Source organism: Alosa pseudoharengus, unplaced genomic scaffold, assembly GCF_046254945.1.
Source record: "Alosa pseudoharengus isolate Yale_2024_CS ecotype anadromous, Long Island Sound unplaced genomic scaffold, YU_APseudo_1.1 YU_APseudo_1.1_scf_23, whole genome shotgun sequence".
NCBI lineage: Eukaryota > Metazoa > Chordata > Actinopteri > Clupeiformes > Clupeidae > Alosa > Alosa pseudoharengus.
In genome coordinates, this window is record NW_027468685.1 from 29,165,275 (window position 1) to 29,188,367 (window position 23,093).

General features: G+C 45.7%; 2 protein-coding genes across 2 annotated transcripts; both read right to left on the bottom strand.

Moving 5' to 3' along the window:
• Positions 1-880: 880 nt before the first annotated feature.
• On the bottom strand, positions 881-17,264 carry zdhhc18b (zDHHC palmitoyltransferase 18b). The gene is made up of 10 exons (XM_076302237.1): positions 17,133-17,264; positions 16,030-16,273; positions 14,880-15,040; positions 11,554-11,712; positions 10,059-10,196; positions 7,801-7,852; positions 7,134-7,236; positions 6,900-7,012; positions 6,304-6,397; positions 881-2,304 (listed from the first exon to the last, which is right to left on the bottom strand). The coding sequence occupies exons 1-10, from the start codon at positions 17,257-17,259 to the stop codon at positions 1,402-1,404; spliced, it is 2,094 nt and encodes a 697-aa protein (XP_076158352.1). The 5' UTR covers positions 17,260-17,264; the 3' UTR covers positions 881-1,401.
• Positions 17,265-17,970: 706 nt separating this feature from the next.
• LOC143141023 (uncharacterized) lies at positions 17,971-23,093 on the bottom strand. The gene is made up of 9 exons (XM_076302238.1): positions 23,006-23,093; positions 21,818-21,928; positions 21,361-21,600; positions 20,719-20,830; positions 20,539-20,621; positions 20,378-20,444; positions 20,065-20,125; positions 19,892-19,928; positions 17,971-19,693 (listed from the first exon to the last, which is right to left on the bottom strand). The coding sequence occupies exons 2-9, from the start codon at positions 21,902-21,904 to the stop codon at positions 18,020-18,022; spliced, it is 2,361 nt and encodes a 786-aa protein (XP_076158353.1). The 5' UTR covers positions 21,905-21,928; positions 23,006-23,093; the 3' UTR covers positions 17,971-18,019.

Sequence of the window (23,093 nt, forward strand, 5' to 3'; positions counted from 1 at the left end):
TTCACACAATATGTAGTCTAAGGGGCACACTACTACTGTGTCAACCAATCGCTTCATAGCATTTCCCTGTGCAAAATACTGCTGAGGCTCAAGGGGCATTGTGGGTAAATGCTTCAGGCAAATTCATACAAGTTGTATAAAGAAGTACAAAGATCCCCAGATTGTCGTTGTGGTCCACAGAGTGACCTTCCTAACTTCACCACCTCCCCAAATCACCACACGATAACAACGTTGCAATGATGCATGGCCACATAAAAAAATGACAATGAGTCTGATTTGTCGGGTCAGTGAGTGACAAGAAAATAAAACAAAAGGTCTGGTGTTTTTTTGTATTGCTGTACGAAGATGGTTTTAAGAGCTTCACGCGTAAGTGCTTCTGAGAAAAGGTCCTCCTGGGGCCCTGGAGGAAAAAACAGTCTGAAAAACAAAATACATCACTTCCTGTTCAAAAAACAAACAGACAAAAGGGGAAGCAGAGGACGACGTGCTTGTTTTACATCTCTGTGTACATCTGAGAACTTCTGGTTTGGGTGCACCAAGACCAGATAGGTAGCCAGCAGGGGCAAGTCCTTAGACATGAAAGTCTGGGAAACTTAAGGTAGTACTTTGGTGCGCATGATCAAACACAGCTTAGGATTCTACTTGTGTAGCTTTTTAATAAGCATTTGTTCAACCTCATGCACTCAGGATCATGGTTCTAAAGCGGGATGACAAGGACCGTGCGATGAGCCACAGGTCCTCTGTTTGCATCCATGCATGCAATGATGATAATGTAGAGTTGCATAAAGATAACCCGGTCAAAAGCACACCGTTTCCCCACACGAGTGCCTAGAATTCATATAAAATGATTATACCATTTGTTTGTTTTTTTTGTTTTGTTTATTTCGTTCCTGTGGTTTCACAGATATGCTTTACCCTGCAGAGTAGTGTCATAACACTATTCACTTATTGCTGTTCAGAACAGTCAGTTTAAGCCTGACATAGTGCTGTGTGTGTGTGTGTTCTTATTTTTTAGTGTGTGTTTTTTAGTGTGTGTCTTGTCCCATAGTCTCACAGGGGACAGGAGTGCCTCGGGGTTCCCAGCATGCTTTGCAGGGGAAGTGCAAGATCACATTGGAGCAGGCAGAGTCACAAAAAGTGCATCACCACTAAAGTTTATTACTGTGATATAACTGAAATCTCCATGGAGACCAAACATCCACTGCTCTGCAGAGAGAGAGCGCGCACAAGAGTTCCAGAAAGGCAGCTCCCTGCTTGGAAGTCCAGCAGGAGACGCAGCAAGGGTCAGTCGCACAGGTGGTCAGCACTGCTTGCCTAAGTGTCCTCCCCTCAAGTGCCACCTACCACTGTGCCAGTCGGAGTGCCCTGCCTGGTAGTGCCCCCCTTGCTCCTGCCCGTTGGTCAGTGCTGCGAGGTGAGCTTGGGGTCCCTTCGCTCTCGGCGGTGGCTGCCACTGCTGATGCTGCTGCGCTTTCGACCCGCGGGGGTGGAGGAGGAGGAGCTGGAGAGGAAGGGGGCAGCCGCCTGCTGCAGGGTGGACAGGTCAGGAGCTACAGCTGGCACGGGTGAAGGCGCGGTTGAAGACGCAGTTCCGTTGGCAGGCTTGTGGGTATGGACGTGCTTGTGGGAGTGCGAAGAGGTCGCCCGCTTAGAGCTGCCGTGCCCAGGCCGGCGTTTGTCAGCAGGGCTGGAGACGTTGAGGACGCTGCTGCTACCGCCACCACCACCCGCACTGGTGCTGCCCTGAGTCGGCTCCACTGGAAGACCTGGAGCTGGAGGCAGCTTGGACGCTGGACCTGGAACAGACACTGGAACTGGCGCAGCGACGGGGGCAGGAGCAGAGCTGGTGCGAGGCCGAGGGGCATCTTTGCTGGGGGCCTTTAGGGGGGCGTCTTTGCGGAGGGCCTTTAGGGGGGCGTCTTTGTTGGGGGCCTTTAGGGGGGCGTCTTTGTTGGGGGCCTTTAGGGGGGCATCTTTGCCAGGGTTCTTCAGGGGGGCATCTTTGCCAGAGTGCTTCAGGGGGGCATCTTTGCCAGGGTGCTTCAGGGGGGCATCTTTGCCAGGGTGCTTCAGGGGGGCATCTTTGCCAGAGTGCTTCAGGGGGGCATCTTTGCCAGAGTGCTTCAGGGGAGCATTTTTGCCAGGGGGCTTCAGGGGGGCATCTTTGCTGGGGTTCTTCAGCGAGCCCTTGGCCTTCAGCGAGCCTGTGGCCTTCCCCTGAGGGAGCGGAGAGGAAGAGGTGGAGGAGGAAGGCAGAGGAGAGCGGGACGCCAGCTCCAGTAAGACTTTACTGGTCTCAGCAGTCTGGGAATGGGATGACCATGGCCACAGCGGGGTAGGGGGGGGGTTGGGGGAGTGGAAGAAGGGTAAGAGAAAAGAAACGTTGACGAAATAAAAAAGCAATTCCAACCAATGGTGAGAGGCGAGGAGGTGGTGAGGAGGAGGAGGGTGAAAAGGAGGAGGCGAAGAGGAGGAGGAGGGTGAAAAGGAGGAGGGTGAAAAGGAGGAGGAGGGTGAAGAGAAGGTGAAGAGGAGGAGAGTGAAGGGAAAGAACAGAGTAAGACGAGATTTAGAAAGAACATCACAACATGAGAGCAGTAATCAGTAATCTGATTAGAATCATCTGGCTTCCCTGCCATAAACACTAATAACACACTCACATGCACACAGCCAGCCAAAGTGCAGAGTAAATTTGGGGGGGGGGGGGGTGTAGGGTTAAGACAGGTCATGCAACAAAGTCATGTCAGTGTCAGCCAGAACAAGCAGTGCAGGCAGAGTCTCTCACACACACACGTTCCCCGCTCCGATCCATCACACACCAGGTGGAATTGCTCATTTCTGATACTCATAATTTTCCATAACAGTCATAACAGCGTACCATTACCTCCTGCCAGACAGATGACGCCATCCTGTGTTAACTCCACTTTAATCCAACAGGCCCACACACTGAACATGATGGAGCTCTGCTGGTGGTGAGCTCTTCTGGCCCCATGTGAATAGCAATGCATGTGTGCTGTAGTATGTGATTAAGACAAGCCACACTGACATAGCTTCTTTGTGGGACAACACTGTGAAAGGGCAAAGAGGGAGCTACTATGTCAGGCCAAGTGTTCACTTCATCACTTCAGTGGCTGAGGGTGAAGGATATTCTACAGTGCTGTGAAGCAGCAACCAGTTGTGTTGTAATAAGACAATTATTTAATAAGACAACTGGAAGATAATGACCTCAACAATAGAAACTGAACCCAACCCAAATAAAAACACTCACCCATACAGACACAAACACGACTGAAAAAAAAAAGCACAGTGTCATCAGAATACATCGGTAAGTGAAGCGTTTCCGTTTTCAGCTGTGGTGGAAACTGAAAGCGTGGTGCGTGTCATCGCAGTGTGGGTGCCAGCACATGTGCCTGGCATTAGCACCAGCATGGGCACTCGCCCTGGCACAGGCTGGAGACGTGAAGTCTTAATGATAGACCAGCCTTGACAGAGCTCGTCTCAGCTATGCAGCTAAGCAGCATGCATTGCAATGGAGAGAGAGAGAGAGAGAGAGAGAGAGAGAGAGAGAGAGAGAGAGAGAGAGAGAGAGAGAGAGAGAGAGAGAGAGAGAGAGAGAGAGAGGAATGAGAGAAAGGGAGAGATGAGACGAGAAAGGGAGAGAGAGCACAAGTAACAAATACATGGAAGGGGGGGGTGGAAAAAGGATGAGAGAAAAGAAACAATGACAAAATAAAAACAATGTGAGGTGAGGGAGTGGGGTTAAAGAGAGGAGGTGGAGAAGAGGAAGTGAAGAGAAGAGGAGGCGGTGATGTGTAGAGGAGGGTGAAAAGGAGGAGGAGGTGAAGAAGAGGTCTAGAGAGGAGAGTGAAGAGGAGAGGAGGGTGAAGAGGAGGAGGTGAAGAGGAGGTCTAGAGAGGAGAGTGAAGAGGAGTGGAGGGTGAAGAGGAGGAGGAGGTGCAGAGGAGAGGAGGGTGAGAGAGAGAAGGATGCAGAGGGGGGGGGCAGAGAAAGACAGATAGAGAAAGAACAGAGTGAAGGAAGACAAGCTTACAAACTAAAATAAAAGCTAAAATGAGCTCATGACAGCCCTCCGAGTGAGACACACACACACACACACACACACACACACACACGCACGCTGTGACTGTACCAACCTCCTGTCCAACCTCGTCCTACTGACTCATCAGCTGGTGCAGCTCTGAGCAAAGTCCAGACAATCATCCTCCTGGAGGATGTGCGTACACACACACACACACACACACACACACACACACACACACAAACATAAACACACATGCAGGCACACAGAGGCTGAGTTACACAGAGATAGACATACTAAAACATGGAAAAATCAATCATCTTTCAGAATATGCGTACTTGGCCCGTATCAGGGTGTATAGCGCAGCTTAGACCAATCTCGGACACAGACCATTTTAAGTACACACACACACTCACGGAAATAAAGGGGTAAAACTGAGACAATAGTAGGGGTGCACTATTAACTTAAAAAATGATTTTATTCTTTTAGATCCTCTTTCATTATTAAAATAAAACAAACAAACAAACAAAACTTAACAGAATTGTAACAAAACAGATATAAAAATATAAAACAAAATAACACACATTCATGCAAAAACAAATTGGCTGTGACAAAAAATCAGAAGGACAGTCATTTACAACAGCGGTATGAAATCAAAACAGCAGGACCAGGGATCTATTCCTGAGTTACCAACAAATACTTCACACTGGGAAAAAAAAAATACATTCTCACACACATAAAAACAAAACAAAACAAAACAGCACAGTGAGGCACACAGTACACATGCTTTTAAAGAAAGCTTTCAGTTTGTTCAACAATGAAAAAAAAGTCGAAATATTATTTCATCCATTCTGGCAATCAGCACACAACACTGGCTGGTTATTGCACGAGAGCGCTTATCCTTCTCAAAAGCACCGGCCATGTCTTCCCTCTTTCTCTAACATTCACTTCATGGACCAAAGCAAAACACTACGAGAGGGAGTTTGTGAGAATATGGTCTAAAGTGAGAGGAGGGGTCTTTCGCTCTGACTGCTGCCCATAAGGACAAAGACGAGGGAACTGCTAAAGGCCGGCTCCCCAGCCTCGTGCAGAGGCCTTCCAAACAGGCGGACAGACGGACCAACAGACTGACCACACGTTCCTCTTTAACGTTCCGCACTTCTGCGTAAACACCCGGACCGGTTTCCAATTCACAAGTACAATGGTCACACAACAAGATTTCATGATCGCCAAGTGAGGCTAAGCTACAAGGCTTGACCACTGGTCTTTTACAGACATCAAAATAAGAATATGAGAAACACCTCAGTTTGCAAACAAACACACACACACACACACACACACAGATCCTACTTTCTGAATAAGCTTATGGATCCAGATCATAAGCATTTTGCACAGTGTGGATCAAGTGTGTGTGTGTGTGTGTGTGTGTGAGAGAGTAGCGGGAAAGTGTTTGTGTGTGTGAGTAGCGGGAAAGTATTTGTTTGTGTGTGTGTATTTGTGTGAGTGTGTGTGTGGTTGGGGGGTCGGGGGGTAGATAAAACCACACGTCTCCCTTCCTCTTTGACTTCCCAGAGCCAGATCACACTACTGAACAGAGATCAGTTGGCGTTGAAAACCACGCCACTTTCTGACCGACAGTAAACACTCAGCCGCCACCCTGAGGCAGACTCACTGCTGGGTGGTCACCCAGTCCCCATGCCTGCCCCGACACCCTCAGGTCACTGCCCGGAGCATGGCATGGAGTATGAGGAGGTCACTTACTGTAGTGACAGCTACACATCATGATAAAAAAAGAAAGCAAAAAGAAAGATAAAAACTAAACGGAACAGAAACCAGGAAGTGAACCCTCCCTGGCCTGAACGTTGCCTAAGCTACGCTAGCACAATTAGCCACTGAGGCAGAATTCTACAGCTGCACTGCAGCGATCACCTGACACACCCGTCCTGCACTTCCTCATTCCCTTGTCTTGACTGTCATGGCACCATCACCCAATGAAATGTCCAGAGCCTTGGCTCCTGCCAGGCAGTCAGAGGTCAAACAACAAGATAAGTCTGGGATGCATCCTGGGGGGGGGGGGGGGGTCATGACAAGTTTGAAGGGTGGTGGGGGGGATCCTTGGGGGGGGGGGGGGGGGTGCATTCATCATTCAGGCCTTTGGAGTGTTTAGGATGGACAGATGATGGGACAGGAATGAGGTGGCGTCATGGGGGGTCAGAGGTCAGGTCAGGGGTCTCCTAGTAAACCACTTTGGCCACTTTGCCTACCACGTTGATGTCATTTTTGGCAGCAGGCAGCTGGATCTCCACGGTGGCGCTGGGGAGGGAGTCCTCAGGCACATACCCTCGCCTGTCAATCAAACTGGGGTAGGCAGAGAGAAACACACGCATCACTATGACGACCACAGGTAAGAGAAAAACAGCAGAGACATCCAGGAAGTAAGAGGGACAGGACAGAGACAGGAAAAGAGGGAGTGAAGACAGAGGACAGAGTGGGAGAAGGAAGGAGAGAGAGAGAGAAAGAAGAGAGGAGAGAGAAAGAAAGAAAGAGAAAGAGAAAAAGAGAGTGAGAGATTCAGATTATTTTGGGTAAAAAGCACACACAAGTTAGTCCTATGTGTTGGGTGGAAATATAAGTGACAAAGTAAAAAGTAAAATCCACACGCTAAATTCTGCTGAATTTGTAATACATCATACACTGAACATCACATGCAGATATTATAAAAAATGAATAAAAAAAGCCCATTAACTTAGTTTGGGAGCAGCATCTAGTGTGTGGTCTCAAGACCTTTCCCCTGATCGTCCATACAGTACCTAAGCATATGATAACTGTGCCTCCATCCTGCCCTCCATGTCTCACTCACCTGGGCGGCATCGGGCCACACAAGACCACACAGCAGTTCTTAAAGATGTTGTGGTAGCTGTAAGGATTCCCAGTGTCCTCGGAGCCACTCTTCCCTGACCACGAGCCTTTGATCTGGACAGCGGACAGGAGACACACTTGGTATTAGTCAAACGGACGTCATGTGTACCATTTCAAGCTCACATTGTTCGTATTAGGACGAGTGGAGAGGAGAGCATGTTGAGTTCATACTCACGTCTTCATTGGTGGTGAGATTGGACGCCACCAGGTATGTATGGAAGCCTGAGAGGCCCAGAATAGACCAGACCGAGAAAAAACAGACCACAAGCTCTAGAGCAGTGCAAGGGAGGTTAAGGACTCAAAGAGAAGCTTCACAAGAGAACAGATATATACAAGAAAGCGAGAGATACATTCTAGCCTCCGGGCACAACACACCCACAATAACTCAGGGGACTTGTATGGACTCCACAGCAAAAGAAGCAAAGGGACAACTAAAAGGAGAAGGCAATTTTTCACAAAGATCTGTTTCTTGAGGTCACCGAGTACTGTCGGTACAAAAAAAAGAAGAAAAAAAAAGCTTGAGTTGCTACAGCCAACAGCTAGAGCAGCCAGGCAGCTACAGTGCTACACTATGGGGACATGGTTGTAAAAATGCTCCAGTTCCCCTGAACTGCCCCAGAATCCTCCTTTAAGGGGAAATAGCAAACATAGGGTAGAGAAAGACAAATAGTCACCATTCCCTAATGGATATTTTGATGACAAACTCATGTTACACAAACTAGCTTAATGTGGTGAGTTCTCAAACAGGTTGTACAGTTAAGAACCATTGTCTCGAGCCTTTGGAGGAATATCTAGAAAATAATAATGATATCTTAAATCCAAGCATGTAGGAAAAAGGATATCTGGCTGGGCTCTCCTGAAGGGCATTCACCAATCCATTACTTCCCCGTGATCCTGCGGGAAAAATACACAACCGGCATTAGCTGTTAAGTCAATGCTGAACCGGCTCTCAGCGCATTCGTTTACATGACCGCAAAGAGCAAGGAGCAAAGCAAGAAGTTGGGCAACAAGTAAAGTGTATTAGATTATGTTGTTGCTCATGGTATTACATTAGCAGTCACTATCAGTCTAATGAATTCTTTCATTGTTGCTTGTTGCTCAACTTTGCTCTACAAGCTGGGCTCTCTTTGGTAAGTTTAAATACAGAGTGAATCTATACAAAATGACAGCTAATGCACAAAAAAAAAAATCTATAAAAAATATAAAAAAAAGGCTCATAATGCAGACAGCTGTGCTGAAAGATCTGTAGAGCTTTGAAATGGAGGAATAGCTGAAAGACGTGTTGGGACGAGCGTACGAATAAGCAGACACACACAGTCAGACTGACAGTCTCTCATTAACATAGCTAAGGCTCAGTCAAACATGAGGGAAGGAGTGGAGAAAACACAGGGAACAGAACAGGGCTGCATTTGAAGTCAAATTCCTGTTCATCTAGACATACAGGCCAAGACACATAAAGGGAAATGCCTACACAGACAGAGTAGGCAATCCCCAAGGCAACCCGCACAGAAGGGAACACTACAAAAAAGGGTGATATTACAAACATACAAAGTACACATTTAAAGAATCAGAAAAAGTTGGGACGGCGTGTAAAATGCAAATGAAGGCAAAATGTAATAATCTGCAAATCTCGTAAACTCATATTTAGCTGCAAAAAGGATACAGACAACATATCAAATGTTGAAAATGACAAATTTGACTATTTCATGGAAAATATATGTTCATTTTGAATTTGATACTAGCAACAAGTTAAAAAAAAGTTGGGGCAGGGGCAACAAAATACTGGGAAAATTGTGGTGATAAAGAAAACAAATGGAGGAATATTTCACAACTAATTAGGGAAACTGGCAACATGATTGGGTATGAAAAAGAGCATCCCATAGAGGCAGGGTCTCTTAGAAGTAAAGTTGTAGTGGTATTCAGCACTATGTGTAAACCTGTGTGCACAAATGATGAAACAAAGTCATTGTAATGCTTCTTAACATGAAATTATGACATATGGGGATTTCATCATCTACAGTATATAATGTCATTAAAATATTCAGAGAATCCAGAGAAATATTTGCAAACAAGGGATAGAGCTGAAAAACAATATTGGATGGCCGTGGTCTTTTTGACCTCAGATGCCACTGCATTAAAACCAGACCTGTTTCTGTAAAGAAAATCATTGTATGGGCTCTGGGAAACTTCTGATAACCATTGTCTATGAGCAGAGTTTGATACTCAATTCAGAAATGCTAGTGTTAACTTTACCATGCAACAGCCAAAATTGTATTTAGACAAGGTACAGAAATACCACTGTCTTATCTTGGCCTGAGCTTGTTTAAAATGGACTAAGGTAAAATGGAAAAGGTCCTGTGGTTTGATCAATCAAAATGTGGCATTCTTTTTGAGCATCATGGACTCTATCTGGGCTAAAGAGGAGAGGGCCTGTCCAAGTATCCAGCCTATCCAACTTGTTTTCGTGCTCAGTTTGAAACCAAACATCTATGATGTGTGGAGGTGCATTAGTGCCTACTACAGCATGGGCATCTTGCACATCTGGCAAGGCACAATCAATTCTGAATGATGTACAGTATACAGGTTTTTAGCAACATATACTGCTATTTAGGCAATGTTTTTCCAGGGAAGACCTTGAATATTTCAGGAAAACAATGCCAAAATGAATTCTGCACATATTTAAGCAGTATTTTTCCATAGAGGAGCCAGGTGTTAAAATGGCCTGTCTGCAGTCTAGATACTAAAATGGCCTGTCTGCAGTCCAAACCTGTCAAATTAGGTGCATCACGAAATGAAAAACATGATTAGGAATACCCCATACAGTTAAGAAACTGTCCTATATCGGGCAGAAATGTTTATGAATGAATGAAATGAAACATTTAATCCTCAAAACTCTAGCAACTGGTCTCCTCAGTTCCTAAACATGTACAGAATTTTGTTAAATGAAGAGGTGAAGCAGAAGCAGCACAGTGGTAGATATTCTCTCAAATCAAATTCAAAACGTATTCATAACGTATAGTTTCCATGAAATAGTCAATCTTTTTCATTTTGAATAAAACTGGAAACGTTCAGAGGGAGCTGAATTTGCAGATATACGTACGCAAGGCCAGGTGTGTTGTCACACAGCCGAAGATGAAGGCGGTGAGGAAGGAGAGCGACACGATGAAGCAGTAGAAGAAGCGATAGTTACGCTTGCCCACGCAGTTGCCCACCCAAGGACAGTGATGGTCAAACCGCTCTATGGAAGAGACACACAGTCAAATCACGGTCGCATAATAACATTTGACTCTTGACACGGCTACAACACAAAAAACATCCCTCAGGTCTGTACAAGCATGTCCACATTTACATGTGATTTCTCGTCAACACTGTACACCAAACAAAACACTGATCAGAGAAGCATGGTCGAGAGAGAGAGAGAGAGAGAGAGAGAGAGAGAGAGAGAGAGAGAGAGAGAGAGAGAGAGAGAGAGAGAGAGAGAGAGAGAGAGAGAGAGAGAGAGAGAGAGAGAGAGAGAGAGAGAGAGAGAGAGAGAGAGAGAGAGAGAGAGAGAGAGAGAGAGAGAGAGAGAGAGAGAGAGAGCACATAGACAGACATCTGGTCGGGCCATGAGTGCAGCACCCAGCATTCCACCTGCTGTTCCTGGCACCAGACCAGCAGCCACATCTAAGCCCACAGAGAGCAACATGTGGTGGTACGCTTATCCCACGCAGCCTGCCAACACCCAAGATGCTCACTATGCTGCCATTTACAGCAGAGTGCACCCACACACATGCGCTCAGATACACACAGAGACACACACACAGGCATGGATGGACATGGACACACACGCGCTCAGATACACACAGGCATGGATGGACACACACACACACACACACACACACACACACACACACACACACACACACACACACACACGCACACACACACACACACACACACACACACGTTGAATGCAAATGAGGACAAATGAAATGCTGCTGACAGATCATCAATTCCACATCTATAATTAAGACACTACTACTGTGATTACTGTGCCAAAAGGCTGATCAGGCAAGACACTAGGAAAGTGTTATGCAATTTTACTGTTCTTAACATCCTCCTATTTCCATCATTGGTGAAAAATGAATCACTTACTTCACACCTAATAATTTCAAAAGTAACATTATCAGATTTGTGGAAGCAAAGTCCCACATTCCGCAAACACACAATTTGCACTTGACATATTTAGGGCACTGACAGACACTGAATTCAGCTGCCACAGCCATATGAGAGAGGAGGGGAAATATCACCCTGCAGGCAGCGACCACACACACACACCAAAAATACACACATGTGGATATGCATGTGCACACACGCAAGTATTACAGAAAACACCCATGCGTGCAAACATCACTCTGCAGGCAGCGTGCACACACACACACACACACACACACACACAAACAGACAGACAGACAATGTACCCACACACACACAACAAAATAAACAAACAAACACACATACACACACACAAATGGCACACACCCGTTTACACACACATGGCATACACACACACACACACAGACAGACACACAGACAGACACACACACACTCACCCACGCAGTTGTCACAGAGGCTGCAGTGGGAGGTGCGGGGCGGCCGGAAGATCTTGCAGGTGAAGCAGTACTTGAGCTTGACCACCTGCTGGTTGATGACGATCTCCTTGGTGCGCGGTGGAGGGCGATACGTGGAGGATGAGGACGCACCGGGATTATCTATGAAGAGGAAGAGGAGGGAGGGAGGGAGGGAGAGAGAGAGAGAGAGCACATGAACACCCCACAGAGAAGAGGAAAGGTCAGGGAAGTGATAACAGTAACAGCAAACAGAAGAGGGTGGTGCTGGCTACAACCCAAAGGGCCTGACTAACACTAGAGAGCCATGCAGCAGAAAAGCAATCTTCCACTGCCAGACAATCACACTACATTAGTTTACAGCAGTGTAGTAAAAAACGATTTATGACAGCGTTGTAACCATGGGCTGTGAGGCAAAGCATTATGGGCAATGTTGTAGACACACTGATGTCATAGAAGAGGAAGATGAACTACTACTATAGAAGAAGTGATACTGACATTGATCGAGTAAGCAGAAATTACATAGAAACTGCTCAGGGCAGGAGAAATATGATAAATGTAACTGGACATGATAGAGGCTGGATCACTAAGCAGTAGGTCTATACAAGTAGATATGCAATAACAAACACATTCATCACTTAAATACATTAAGTAGGATAATATATAATTTTTCTTTATGTAAAGAACATTAAAGGGGAAATCAGGCGATTTCCGATCTCCGTTTCTCGAGGTTGTGTGCATGGGGGCTCACGGACATGCCCCCAGAGTGTAGTGCTGTAGCTGCCTGGCTGCTTTAGCTGTTGGAACTAGCAACTCCAGCAAGGTAAAATCGACTTTTGTTTCGTACCGTTAGTACTCAGTGATCTCGAGAAACGGAGATCTGTGAGATAAATCGCCAGATTTCTCCTTTAATAGGAACGTTTAACCTTTCAGTATTACAGTCTGTAACGATGAGGCCTGTATCTATACACCATGCGGCAGGGCCTATAGTGCTCCACAGAAGACATTCAGACCAGTGGAGGGGGAGAGACATATGGAGGTCACAGAGAGAGAGAAAGTAAGCCATTGTCAGTGAAGACGTCTGCAATCTTGGCGGGAACCCAGAGTTGCTGACTGATGACAATGACGCCCACAGCGTGGGTCACTGTTTAGTGTTTACCGGCCCACAGATGACTCACAGGACTTTCCTGCTTCCCTGAGTGGACCGTAAACCACTGGCCACACTCATCCTTGAATGGCAACCAGACACGAGCACACACACACACACACGTACAAACATGCCCACAGGCACAAGCACAGAAACCTGGGGGGGAAAAATCCCACTTGGGTCTGACATTTTCTCTGAGAAACGTTGCAAACACAAGGCACCTTTTGGGACAGAAATAGCCGTAAGAGTGATAAGTTTTAGCAACGGTCAAGAACAGAGGACCGCTCAGATACAGAAGACCTGTAATAAATAAATGTCAGTCAGAGAGAGTAGGTGGGTGAGTGAGTGTGTGTGTGTGTGTGTGTGTGTGTGTGTGAGAGAGAATGTGAATGTGAGAGTGTGTGCATCCTCAGGACATCCGTCAGCACGGTCCTAGGCTGGGTGGAAGTTCTAATGAATGGATATGACTGACTGCCTCTTAATTACCAGGCTTTTATCAGAGGGTCAACAAGTCCAACTGAGACCCTCATCACAGAGACACACAACGTCCACTCCAAACAACTTGGGCTTTGGGAAACACTCATGGCCATTTTTCACCATTTTCTGACATTTTATAGACCAAATAGCTAATCAATTCATCAAGAGAATAATGGACATATAAGCTCTTCATAATTAGGCCCGGCATCACAGAGTAGACATCACAGGCATGCTAAACACAGCCTTTCATCCAAGACCCAATCGAGACAAAGAGTCCACTCACAAAAAGGTCTTTATCACAGAGTGAGTGAGTGAGTGACACATACAAAGTCCACTTGTGTCAAGCAGAGGTCAAGCGAGGAGCTGACCTTAGCTAGGATCTTGATCAAATCAGCAATCAGGGGAAAATGAGCAGGGTTGTGGTCATCAAAAGCATTGTTGTGCTACAACCACCACCACCACAGAGACAAAGAGAGAAAGGGTGTTTAAAGATTAGACTACATCAGGTTCAACTTTGGCTAATTGTAAATGTGCAGAAAACAGATACAAAAGGTAACTGGATAGAATTAAGCTAATTGGATAAAATGACATTCTGATGGTGATGATGGTTAATGGTTTGTATGTAGCACAATGAGACTTTTTGGAAACTTTGGAAACAACATGGGAAAACTAAACAATGCACTTTGAGATGCTTGGATGCCTTTTCTGGCTACATGCTCTATCCGCTGGTCTCTGGATGCTATGTGAGGGCACTGAAGCGTCATTTGGATCACTCCACTGGGTACCGTGTGGCGAGGCTGATTGCAACACGGGGCCTGCACTGTTCACTGAACTGCAAAACAAACAATTCAGAAGCTAATTTACTGAGCGCTTTTCCTGTCTGTGTGTCTGTGTGTGTGTGTCTGTGTGTGTGTGTGTCAGGACAAGCACAGTTAGAAAGACTGCCCTGAAGTGAGTAATTGTGTCTGTGTGTGTTTATTTTTGTGTGAGTTTATTTTTGTGTATGTGAGACAGTGGAGAGAGAGAGAGATTGAGATTGAAAGCATTACGTCAGTGTCACACACTTCTGACAGGCCATCACCTCAATTTAATTTCTCACACAGTTGAAATGACAGCCGAGTGCCAAGGGCCCTCACATTAAGACAAGTGGCTGGTCTGAACTGTCTGTCACTGCGAAGCCCACCCACGCACAGTCACATCACAGTGCCTTAATTACAGCATCTCTCTCAGAGCATCAGCAACACAACTATGGTGGTATGGAGGGGGGGGGAGGCTAGTCCATGGCACTGCAAAGCAAATTAACTGACTCAGAGAAATGTACAAACAAACAAGACACATGCAGTGCAGCGATTGCGTGAGATCAAGCCATGAACACCATGAATCCACAAGATCGCACTGGCCTGACTATGGGATTACACCTACTGGGTAGCACTATGTCTGCTTCGCTGTATAGGAGATTAAAGGCTCTTCAGATGCAATATAGATATTAGTGCCTCTTAAGTGTAACAATTTCCAACATCAAATAAATCTTGAGGGTGGTTAAATCAGCATGTTTTGCACATAAGTGATCAGTATTCGTTTCCCCCTTATTGCACAAGCCAACAGGCCGCTACAGAGTGCTGAATGTGTGGAGGCTTGTGTGACTCATGTCGAAAGGGCCGCAGGGGTTCTGTCGAGTTTCCCTTACCGATCTGTTTCTCGATGTCGGCAGCCTCCTCCGGTGTTGCCCGGGGCAGAATCCCGGGGTCAGTGAAACTAGTCTGGAGCAGGGAGATGACCACAAACACAAACAGCACGCCCCCGATCACTGGAATGCCACTGGTCAAGTGCTTCACCAGGAATGGACAGCTAGGAAAGCAAGAGAGAGAGATGACAAGGATTCTCGCAAACATTGTTTAGAACAGTCTCTGATTCTAGCATGCTCGGTCACTAGAACATTAGAGTGTTCCATTTCCTCCAGCTATGCTATTTAGCTGGTCACTGAACCCTGTGATTGATCAAGTGATGGATGTGTCTGCCCCATTTTGAACTGTTAGAAGACTGAATGAAGAGTGCTCCAGGCTACAGCCACAATTAAGTTGGTAGCAATTCACTGAAGAATTCTACTAGCTAGAATCATCTTTTTCAGGCATGTGGTCAAGCACTTCCACAAATATAACAGATTAATTTCAGAAAGTACCCTGTGCCCGAGATCATTCCACCAGAAACGTTTATGCTTTTTATGAACAAGGGATAAAGAATAATAATTCCACACTCCGCAATTTTACATCAAATCATCAACTATAATCAAGCCATTGATCATGAATCAATGATACAGATACTGATACTTTAGAATGGACAAAAGTGGTGACATTTAAAGGTAAACTATGCAGTATTGGCATATTCCTTACTGTTTTCTCGGTTTTTGATTCTTTTTCGCTGGCTCCGTCATGACGAATGTCTGAGAAACTCCATCGCTACCTTTTTCTAGCCGGTGCCTGGCGTGTATGTGTATTTGAACGCAGTAAAGCATTCAAGTAAAGTAAAGTTACACTCGTTATACTTCCTGACACTGAGGCCATCGGCCCGCGACCCACAGTTGCAAGGGTGGTTTTTCCGCTCACAGGCGCTAGGGGGAAGCGAGACGGCCACCATTCAACCCGAAAAAAGTCATAGAACCATTCCAATGACTCTGAAGCTGTTAAATTAAGGTAAATTAAGCTAAAAAACTTGCACATTAAGCTAAAAAAACTGCATAGTGTGTCTTTAAGAGAATATCTTCCTCCATCACCAAGTCATTGATTGCTGACTTTACAAATATGAGGATTTTAAAGTCATTCAACGAAGGGTGCACTTACTCAAATATGAAGAATAATCCACTGGTGACGAGGATGAGACCAAGCGTCAAAGGGAGAACACCACTCTGGCGAGATACGATTATCCTGCCGTCACAGTAAAAGCGATTCTTTCCGGGGAATACCTCCCATTTTCTCTGTTGCTTTTTGGTCTTCTCGGGACAGGGTTGTGAAGGAGGTGTTGGAGTTGGTGTGGGTGTCGGTAGTGCCTGAGGATCTATTTGTTGATATTCGCAATTTTTCATCGCTACGACGCGAAAACACAAGGTTACTCGTAGGTTTCTTATTCTCTACAAATCACACAAAAATCAAGCATAGGCGTCCCCACAAGACGACTATCCCAGCAGACAGAAATGACTCGCGCGCTCTTCCCCCCACTCGCCGCTCTCTATAACCACGCACCATCAAACGCATTTCCCAAGAACAACCAAGTGCTAAATATGACCGGAAATCTCTGTCGTGATACCCGGAGTCATTGCTCCTCACCTACGTACTCAGCAACGTCAAACCACGAGTCTTTGTTCAAACACTTTGAGGCAACGTTAAAGGTAACTGGCCATTCATCGCCAGCTCACGATATGGGAACATTCCCCAGACAACAAAGGTTAGCTTTTACTCATATCCATACCCCAGCGTCCTGTCTACGGATGGCACAAAGGGGAAGCATGACTTGCTCACGTATGTGGTTTATGACGATGAAAATGTTACATCACGCTGACTTATTAGATAATACTACGCGGGTTCAAAATGTTCATGGGATAAGTCAAATCTCTCCCATATAATGCTAAGCTAGCTGCGGCACTGCCGCGTCTTAGCATCAATTTAAAGTGAAAGTAAAGCCTGCCATACAGTAATACACTGGCGTGCATGAAACGGGTATCTTTCTAGATACAACCACACATCTGTAACGTTATCAAGGTTTGGAAAACTAACAAGCGAGCTATCTACTACCATGTGACGGATCAGCTGATAAAGATGCTCTCTTTCTCGAAGGAGCTGTTAGCTAACGTTAGTCTACGTGAGGCAAATACTACGACATCCAAGATAGATTATGAGATGATTCTGCACGCATAGCAATACTTTTAGGCATAATATTCGCTACATACTTGAGTGTCCTCTTGCTAAAGCGCCACCGTTGTCTTTGTCGCTGCTTGGCTGAGCATCCTTGCCACGACCCATAGCGTGAAATCCTGTTGTGTACCGTCGGGTGAGACTGCTAGTGCTTTGCGACATATCTCATACGACGTGGCGTGGCCAAATCCCTGACGTCATGTTGATTGACGGGAAATGCATCTCTGAGTTTTATGAACTTACTGCTAAACATGAATAAATTAATTAATGAAAAAAATATGATTAGGAACATTTATTGTTTCATCACTACAGTACAGGCAGATGACATGCATAGCCTTCTCTGAATATATTTGGACAAAAGTAGGCCACCTCAATAACCCAAGTTAGAGTTAGCCTAGGCTAGGCCTACTCTATTGAAAGGGGTCATCCTTATGTTCCCTGGGTCCTATCTTCCCCGCTCGGTCAGGGTCCTATGATCCCCGGTCCCATACAAAGCGGGGAACATAGGACCCGGGGAACATACGCTCCGAACTGAATTTCAGATTTGTTAATATCTGTTGCAGAATTGATCTATCTGCAAACCAAATGACAGAGCCTCTGACCTTTGTAAACTCTATATCACTTTCTCTGAAAGATGAGACATTATTTTACCAAATGTATGTCAGGTGGCTTTGTTTATGCTGGTATTCATGACTATCAATTATGCCGTTTGCAAAAATGTTGAGCTACTTTTTTTATCCCCACATCAGTTGTATTACTGACAAGCAGAGATTTGGTTCTGGACTAGTACTTATTGGAGATCCTTAGCAGATATTGCTTGTAACACAAAAGTCTTTTTCATCATAAATGAAAATGTAACAATTGGTCTAAGTTAGAAAAATGTTTATTTTTTATGTCTTAAGATTGTTATTAGTGAGTGCACTTAAGGGCTGTTATCTTCAAGGAGAAGTTTGGACACAATGTCCTTTGTGAACTCGCACGCCGCAATAGACGTGTCAGACACCACAGCGTCCACGTGCACAGGTCCTCCCTGGGCTGTGACACCTGCGCACACGTCGCTCTCAGACTGCGTCTGCCGGCTGAGGCTCCGTGTGGCACTTACATCGTTTAGATGGTCCAGCAGAGCCTGGATGACCTCACAGACGAGATGCTTCTCTCTGAACTGCTGGCCGTCCATCTCTTGCTTGTCAGAGGTCATGCTGCCCTCCCAGCTGTTGCGTCTCTGAATGGTCTGAAGGAGCCACTTGGTCACCTTGATGGAGTGGGGGTTGATCTCCGAGAGGGAGCTCCAGGAAACGCTCTCTTGGGCTCCAGGGTGGGAGCTGGCGGCCATGGGAGACATGGACGGACTTCCCAGGCTGGTCATCTGCCTTCCCACGAAGAAGGACATCAGCTTCCTCTGCAGATACTTGTCCAGCTGCATCTTCTGGAGGATGGCGAAGATCACGCTGTTGGGCGGAGGAGACACCGCCTCTGCATCTTTGTGTTTGTCCTCGGGCGAGGAAGGAAGCCAGCTGCACGGACGCTCCTCTTCCAGGGCGAAGGTCATCTTCTCGAGGATCTCGTCCACCTGGTCAGAGGACAGCAGGATGCTCTTCTCCAGACTAACCACGAAACCAGACGAGGCATCGGAGCTGGTGCTCTCACAGTCATATGCTTCCTTGGTCACGTGGCTTTCTTCGCTCCCGCTGAATTCTGGGTGGTCACTCATCACATCATTGGCTTCAAGCTGCTGCTCAGAGTCCTTCCCGATGTTATCAGATGACTGTTCAACAAGGTGACGGTCAGAGCTGAAGTCATTATCAGCAGAGGTGGTATCTATAGCCACAACAGCAGTGGCTTCTGTGGTGACAGCAGTGGTGCTGGTTTCCATGGTGAAGCTAGCAGTGGCGTCCGTGGTGACAGCAGTGGTGGTGATATCCATGGAGACAAGAGTTGTGGTGGTATTCATGGTGACAACAGCCGTTTTATCCGTGGTAGCAATGGGATCAGCAATGGTGACAGCAGTGGTGGTATTGATGGTAACAGCAGTGGGATTATCTGTAGTTTCAGGAGAAACCATGCAACACATCTCTGCACCAACTTCCATCGCTCTCTCATCCTCAGGCTTGGTCTCTTGGATTTTAGCATCCGATTCAGCTTTGTCTTCCGCACATTTAGCGATGCTTACAGTCGCCGTGCCGTCCACTGAGTCTTTGATGATGTCCTTAATTAGATTCTCCACCTTTAGCAGAAGGCCAGCGGTGGGAGCGACCACTTTCTTCCTGAGACTGCGCCGGTCATTGTCCTGACCATCCTCTGGAGAGCTGGCGCTCCACAGCTCCACTCGGCTCGCACCCCTGCTGTTCGGCAGCATGTAGTTGGGGTACGTGACATGGACCTCTGACATTGAGCACTGGGAACTGCTGGTGACGGGAGAGATCTTGGAGGTAGTGGAGGATGTGTCGTAGCAAGAGGAGAGATCCTTTGGGCTGTTGGCAGGCAGTACTCGCTCATACTCAAAGGCAGTGATGGCCGGAATCAGGATGTTGTTGACCTCCTCCACTAAAGTGACCACCATGCCTCGAAGCACTATCTGCAATTCCTCAGATGTCACCTGGAATAAGAAGAGTATCAGGTTGCTCGATTGTTCCAAACTGACTGTTTTTATTAGTAAAAAAATTCACCAATGATATTTACACATGCCTTGGTGAGTTTAAAACCACAGTAAGTAAAGTGGTAAGCAGTAACAATACCATAATAATTATACAAATGTATTTGTTATAATGTACAAATAAGTGTCAAATAGTCTCACCATTCCTTTGAAATGATTCTCTAGTAATGTTTGCTGACTGAAGAAAAGGAAGGGGGAAATCAGTTAGCGTTGATTGTGCTTTACAACAACCATAACCCAAATTCACATTGCATTAAGTTCAGTGTAGGCTGGATTCAAAATAAATCATCCGTAAATGTGTGACTAACACTCACATATCAATCAGACATGAGGAGATTTGTTCAGCTGATGGCATCTTCCCACGTATGATTCCACCTGGTTTTAAAAGAAGCGTTCACCTTGCGGATATGCCTTACTCATCAAACCCACAACTGAGATATGCACAGTGAAATGCTTTGTTACAAAAAACAGTCTAGCTTTCTTACCAGTGTGTCTGAAATCCAGTGGCAAAATGTAATAACCTAAAATCATTTTCTAATCTTTTATATGGTATACCTTGTTTCTGCTCATATTGTTTTTCTAAATAAATGAATAACAATATTCAACACCCACTCATGCTGATCTTACATGCAGAAGCTGGTCTAGGTGAAGTGGACGGCTGGATGACCAGTTTCTGGCATATTTCAGAGAGTTTCTGAAAGAGAAACAATGTTATTTGCATTCATGCAAACACAGCATAAAAGATAAACACCAAAAGTAAACAAACAGATATAAATAAACGCAATCACCTTCTTTGCATCAGAGAACAGATGCTGCTTGACAAGAGAAATGTTCCTCTCTGGTGAGTTTTGTCGGCTGGAGCGAACTCTGTCTGCAAGCACGACAATCAAAACAATTGAAATCAAAATCATTGGAGGGGGCTATGCTATGAATAAAGAAGGGGGGAAAGAGCAAAACATGCTGTTTACCATTTGGTGTTAAGGGAAAGATGAGGTCAAGATCTGCATGAGGGGGGGAATGCTGACATGAAGACTTCTGTGGAGATGCCGTTTTCCCTACACCGTGCTCAAGCTCTTCCCACTGTCACAAGGAAAATGGAATGTATGACAAAGTTCTTCCGTGACACATGTTCTCAGGAACTGTGAAAGCTGCTGTGTTGCCTTATCTACCCGAATAACTGATTTAGATCATATAGAGATTTTAGATCAGGTACAGTATGACCGGTCTACCACCCACTGACTGTAAAAAGCATGGACAGCGGTGGACCTAACCTGAGTGGACCTGACCTATTTTCCTTGTACTACACATGGTCTGACTGCAGCAGTCACCTCTGGCTGCAGTGTTGCCAATATGGCTGCATGACCTTCATAATTTCGGTGCATGATACTATGCTGGCCATGCATTTCACATTCATTGGTTGTATTCACAGTACAAAGTCCAAGAAGGTCCCAGAAGAAAGACTCTACACCTATGAGTCTAAACCTCTGTGGCAGTAAAGCCAACCTCACTCATCGGTTTCACTAAATTGAACACAGAATTATACTTTGGTTTGTCAACTACAAGGCATTTAGGCTACATACTAAAATATAATATTTTAGTCAAGAATTCACCCTTTCACACAGCTTAGCTGTAAGGTCTCCTCTGGGAGAAGGTACTTTGGAAGAGGCAGGCAGGGATGAGGACACGTCCAGGGATTGGGAGGGTTCCCCCTGGCCTCCTATACGCTTTTCAGTCTCTTCAGGCGGTAAGTGTGGGTCTTCACTCGATAGACCTTCCTGAGACTCATTTGTGCTTTTGGATTTTACAGTCTTTTTCACTTTCTTCAGTTTCCCCTGAATCCGCTCCTCCCTCTGTAATTAAGAAAACAAAATATCTGGATCATTTGTCATGTCTCATATGAGCATACTGCGAGAGAGGTGACTGATCTCCCCCAATGACACACCCAAGAATGATATGCATCCAAAAATATGTTCCATGTCATCTTCTCTTGCATTGTGAAAGAGGATCAAATGCTCTAATGCTCTCATTGTCATAGGTTTCCGTGTAAACTGATTGGAAGGAACCTACCTTCTTTTCCTTGTTGATTTTGGAGTCGACCCAGCGACGTTCGAGTCTCATCTCCCTCTGTACCTCCCTAGTGACCTCCTCCCTCATCCGAATGCCTCTAACGCTCCATATCTTAACAGCAGACCAAGCAGGAAACAGAAACGGTCATACTATGTTGGTTCTGATACACTACTAGTCTATCATTCTGCCTTCAGAGGTATAAATTCAAACCCTATTTACAAACAGAAATATACAAAAACAAAACTCTGTTACATTCACATTAAAGAGTTGACCAGTTTTTAAATTATCCAAGTTTAAGGCCTGTCCCAATACCTCCCCTACCCCTAGATTTTTGCCCTAACCCTCGTTTTTGCGCGTGCACGTGTAGGGCTAGGGTGTCCCATTACTTTAGGGAGCAAGGGGAAGTACTATTTTCCCCTTAAAATCAACCCTCAAAATATAGCCAGGACCGATGCAGGCTTAAAACGAAGTGGGAGATGAAATTACCCAGGATACCGTGCGAGCTCAGCGAGCCGGCCAAATTATATACATATATTTTCGCAAATAAGCATATTAAAATTTCGAAATATGTTGGAATATGTTAGTTTGATGCACATCTGATGGACTGTTGAGTTTTGAACACTAATGTTAGAAAATATCTCACGAAGCTATCTGACGATGTTTATGATATCTGCTGAGTGCTTTGAGAGAGTCCCATCAAATAACGTTATATATCGATCTGGGTAGTTTCGTCAATATTTAGGATGTGTGTTCTGGCGTTCACATGAACACGAATATCTTTGTTGATTAACCAGACGTAGATAAACCAGCACAGCCCACACAACAATGACCGCTGGAACGGGCATGTTCCTGAATGAAAATAGTAGCAGGCTACTACCGGTAGACACGTCGGCGCTGCGCGTGATGTAGGTGAGCACGTTCGCTACGCTAATTTGCATATAGCGGTGTCCCAATTCATAGGAAAAGATCTTCACCCCCACTTCCCTTGTCGAGGGGGCTTTAATGTTAAGGGCAATCAAAACCTAGTGGAGGTTTTAAGGGGGGAGAAATGGGACAGGCCCTAAAACTGGCAAAGGCTCATATTGGAATCTTCACAGAATATTGGCAAACATTCTAGAACCACCAAGTTTATATTTCATCGACACAACCAAAGCATGAGGCTGTGAATAGAAAGAGCATCTCTCTCACCAGTTCAGATCTGCCAGTGGAGCCCGGTGAGACCTCTATGGCACTGCACCTCTTAGCAATGGCAGGGAGATGCTGCAGCCTCAAGGCT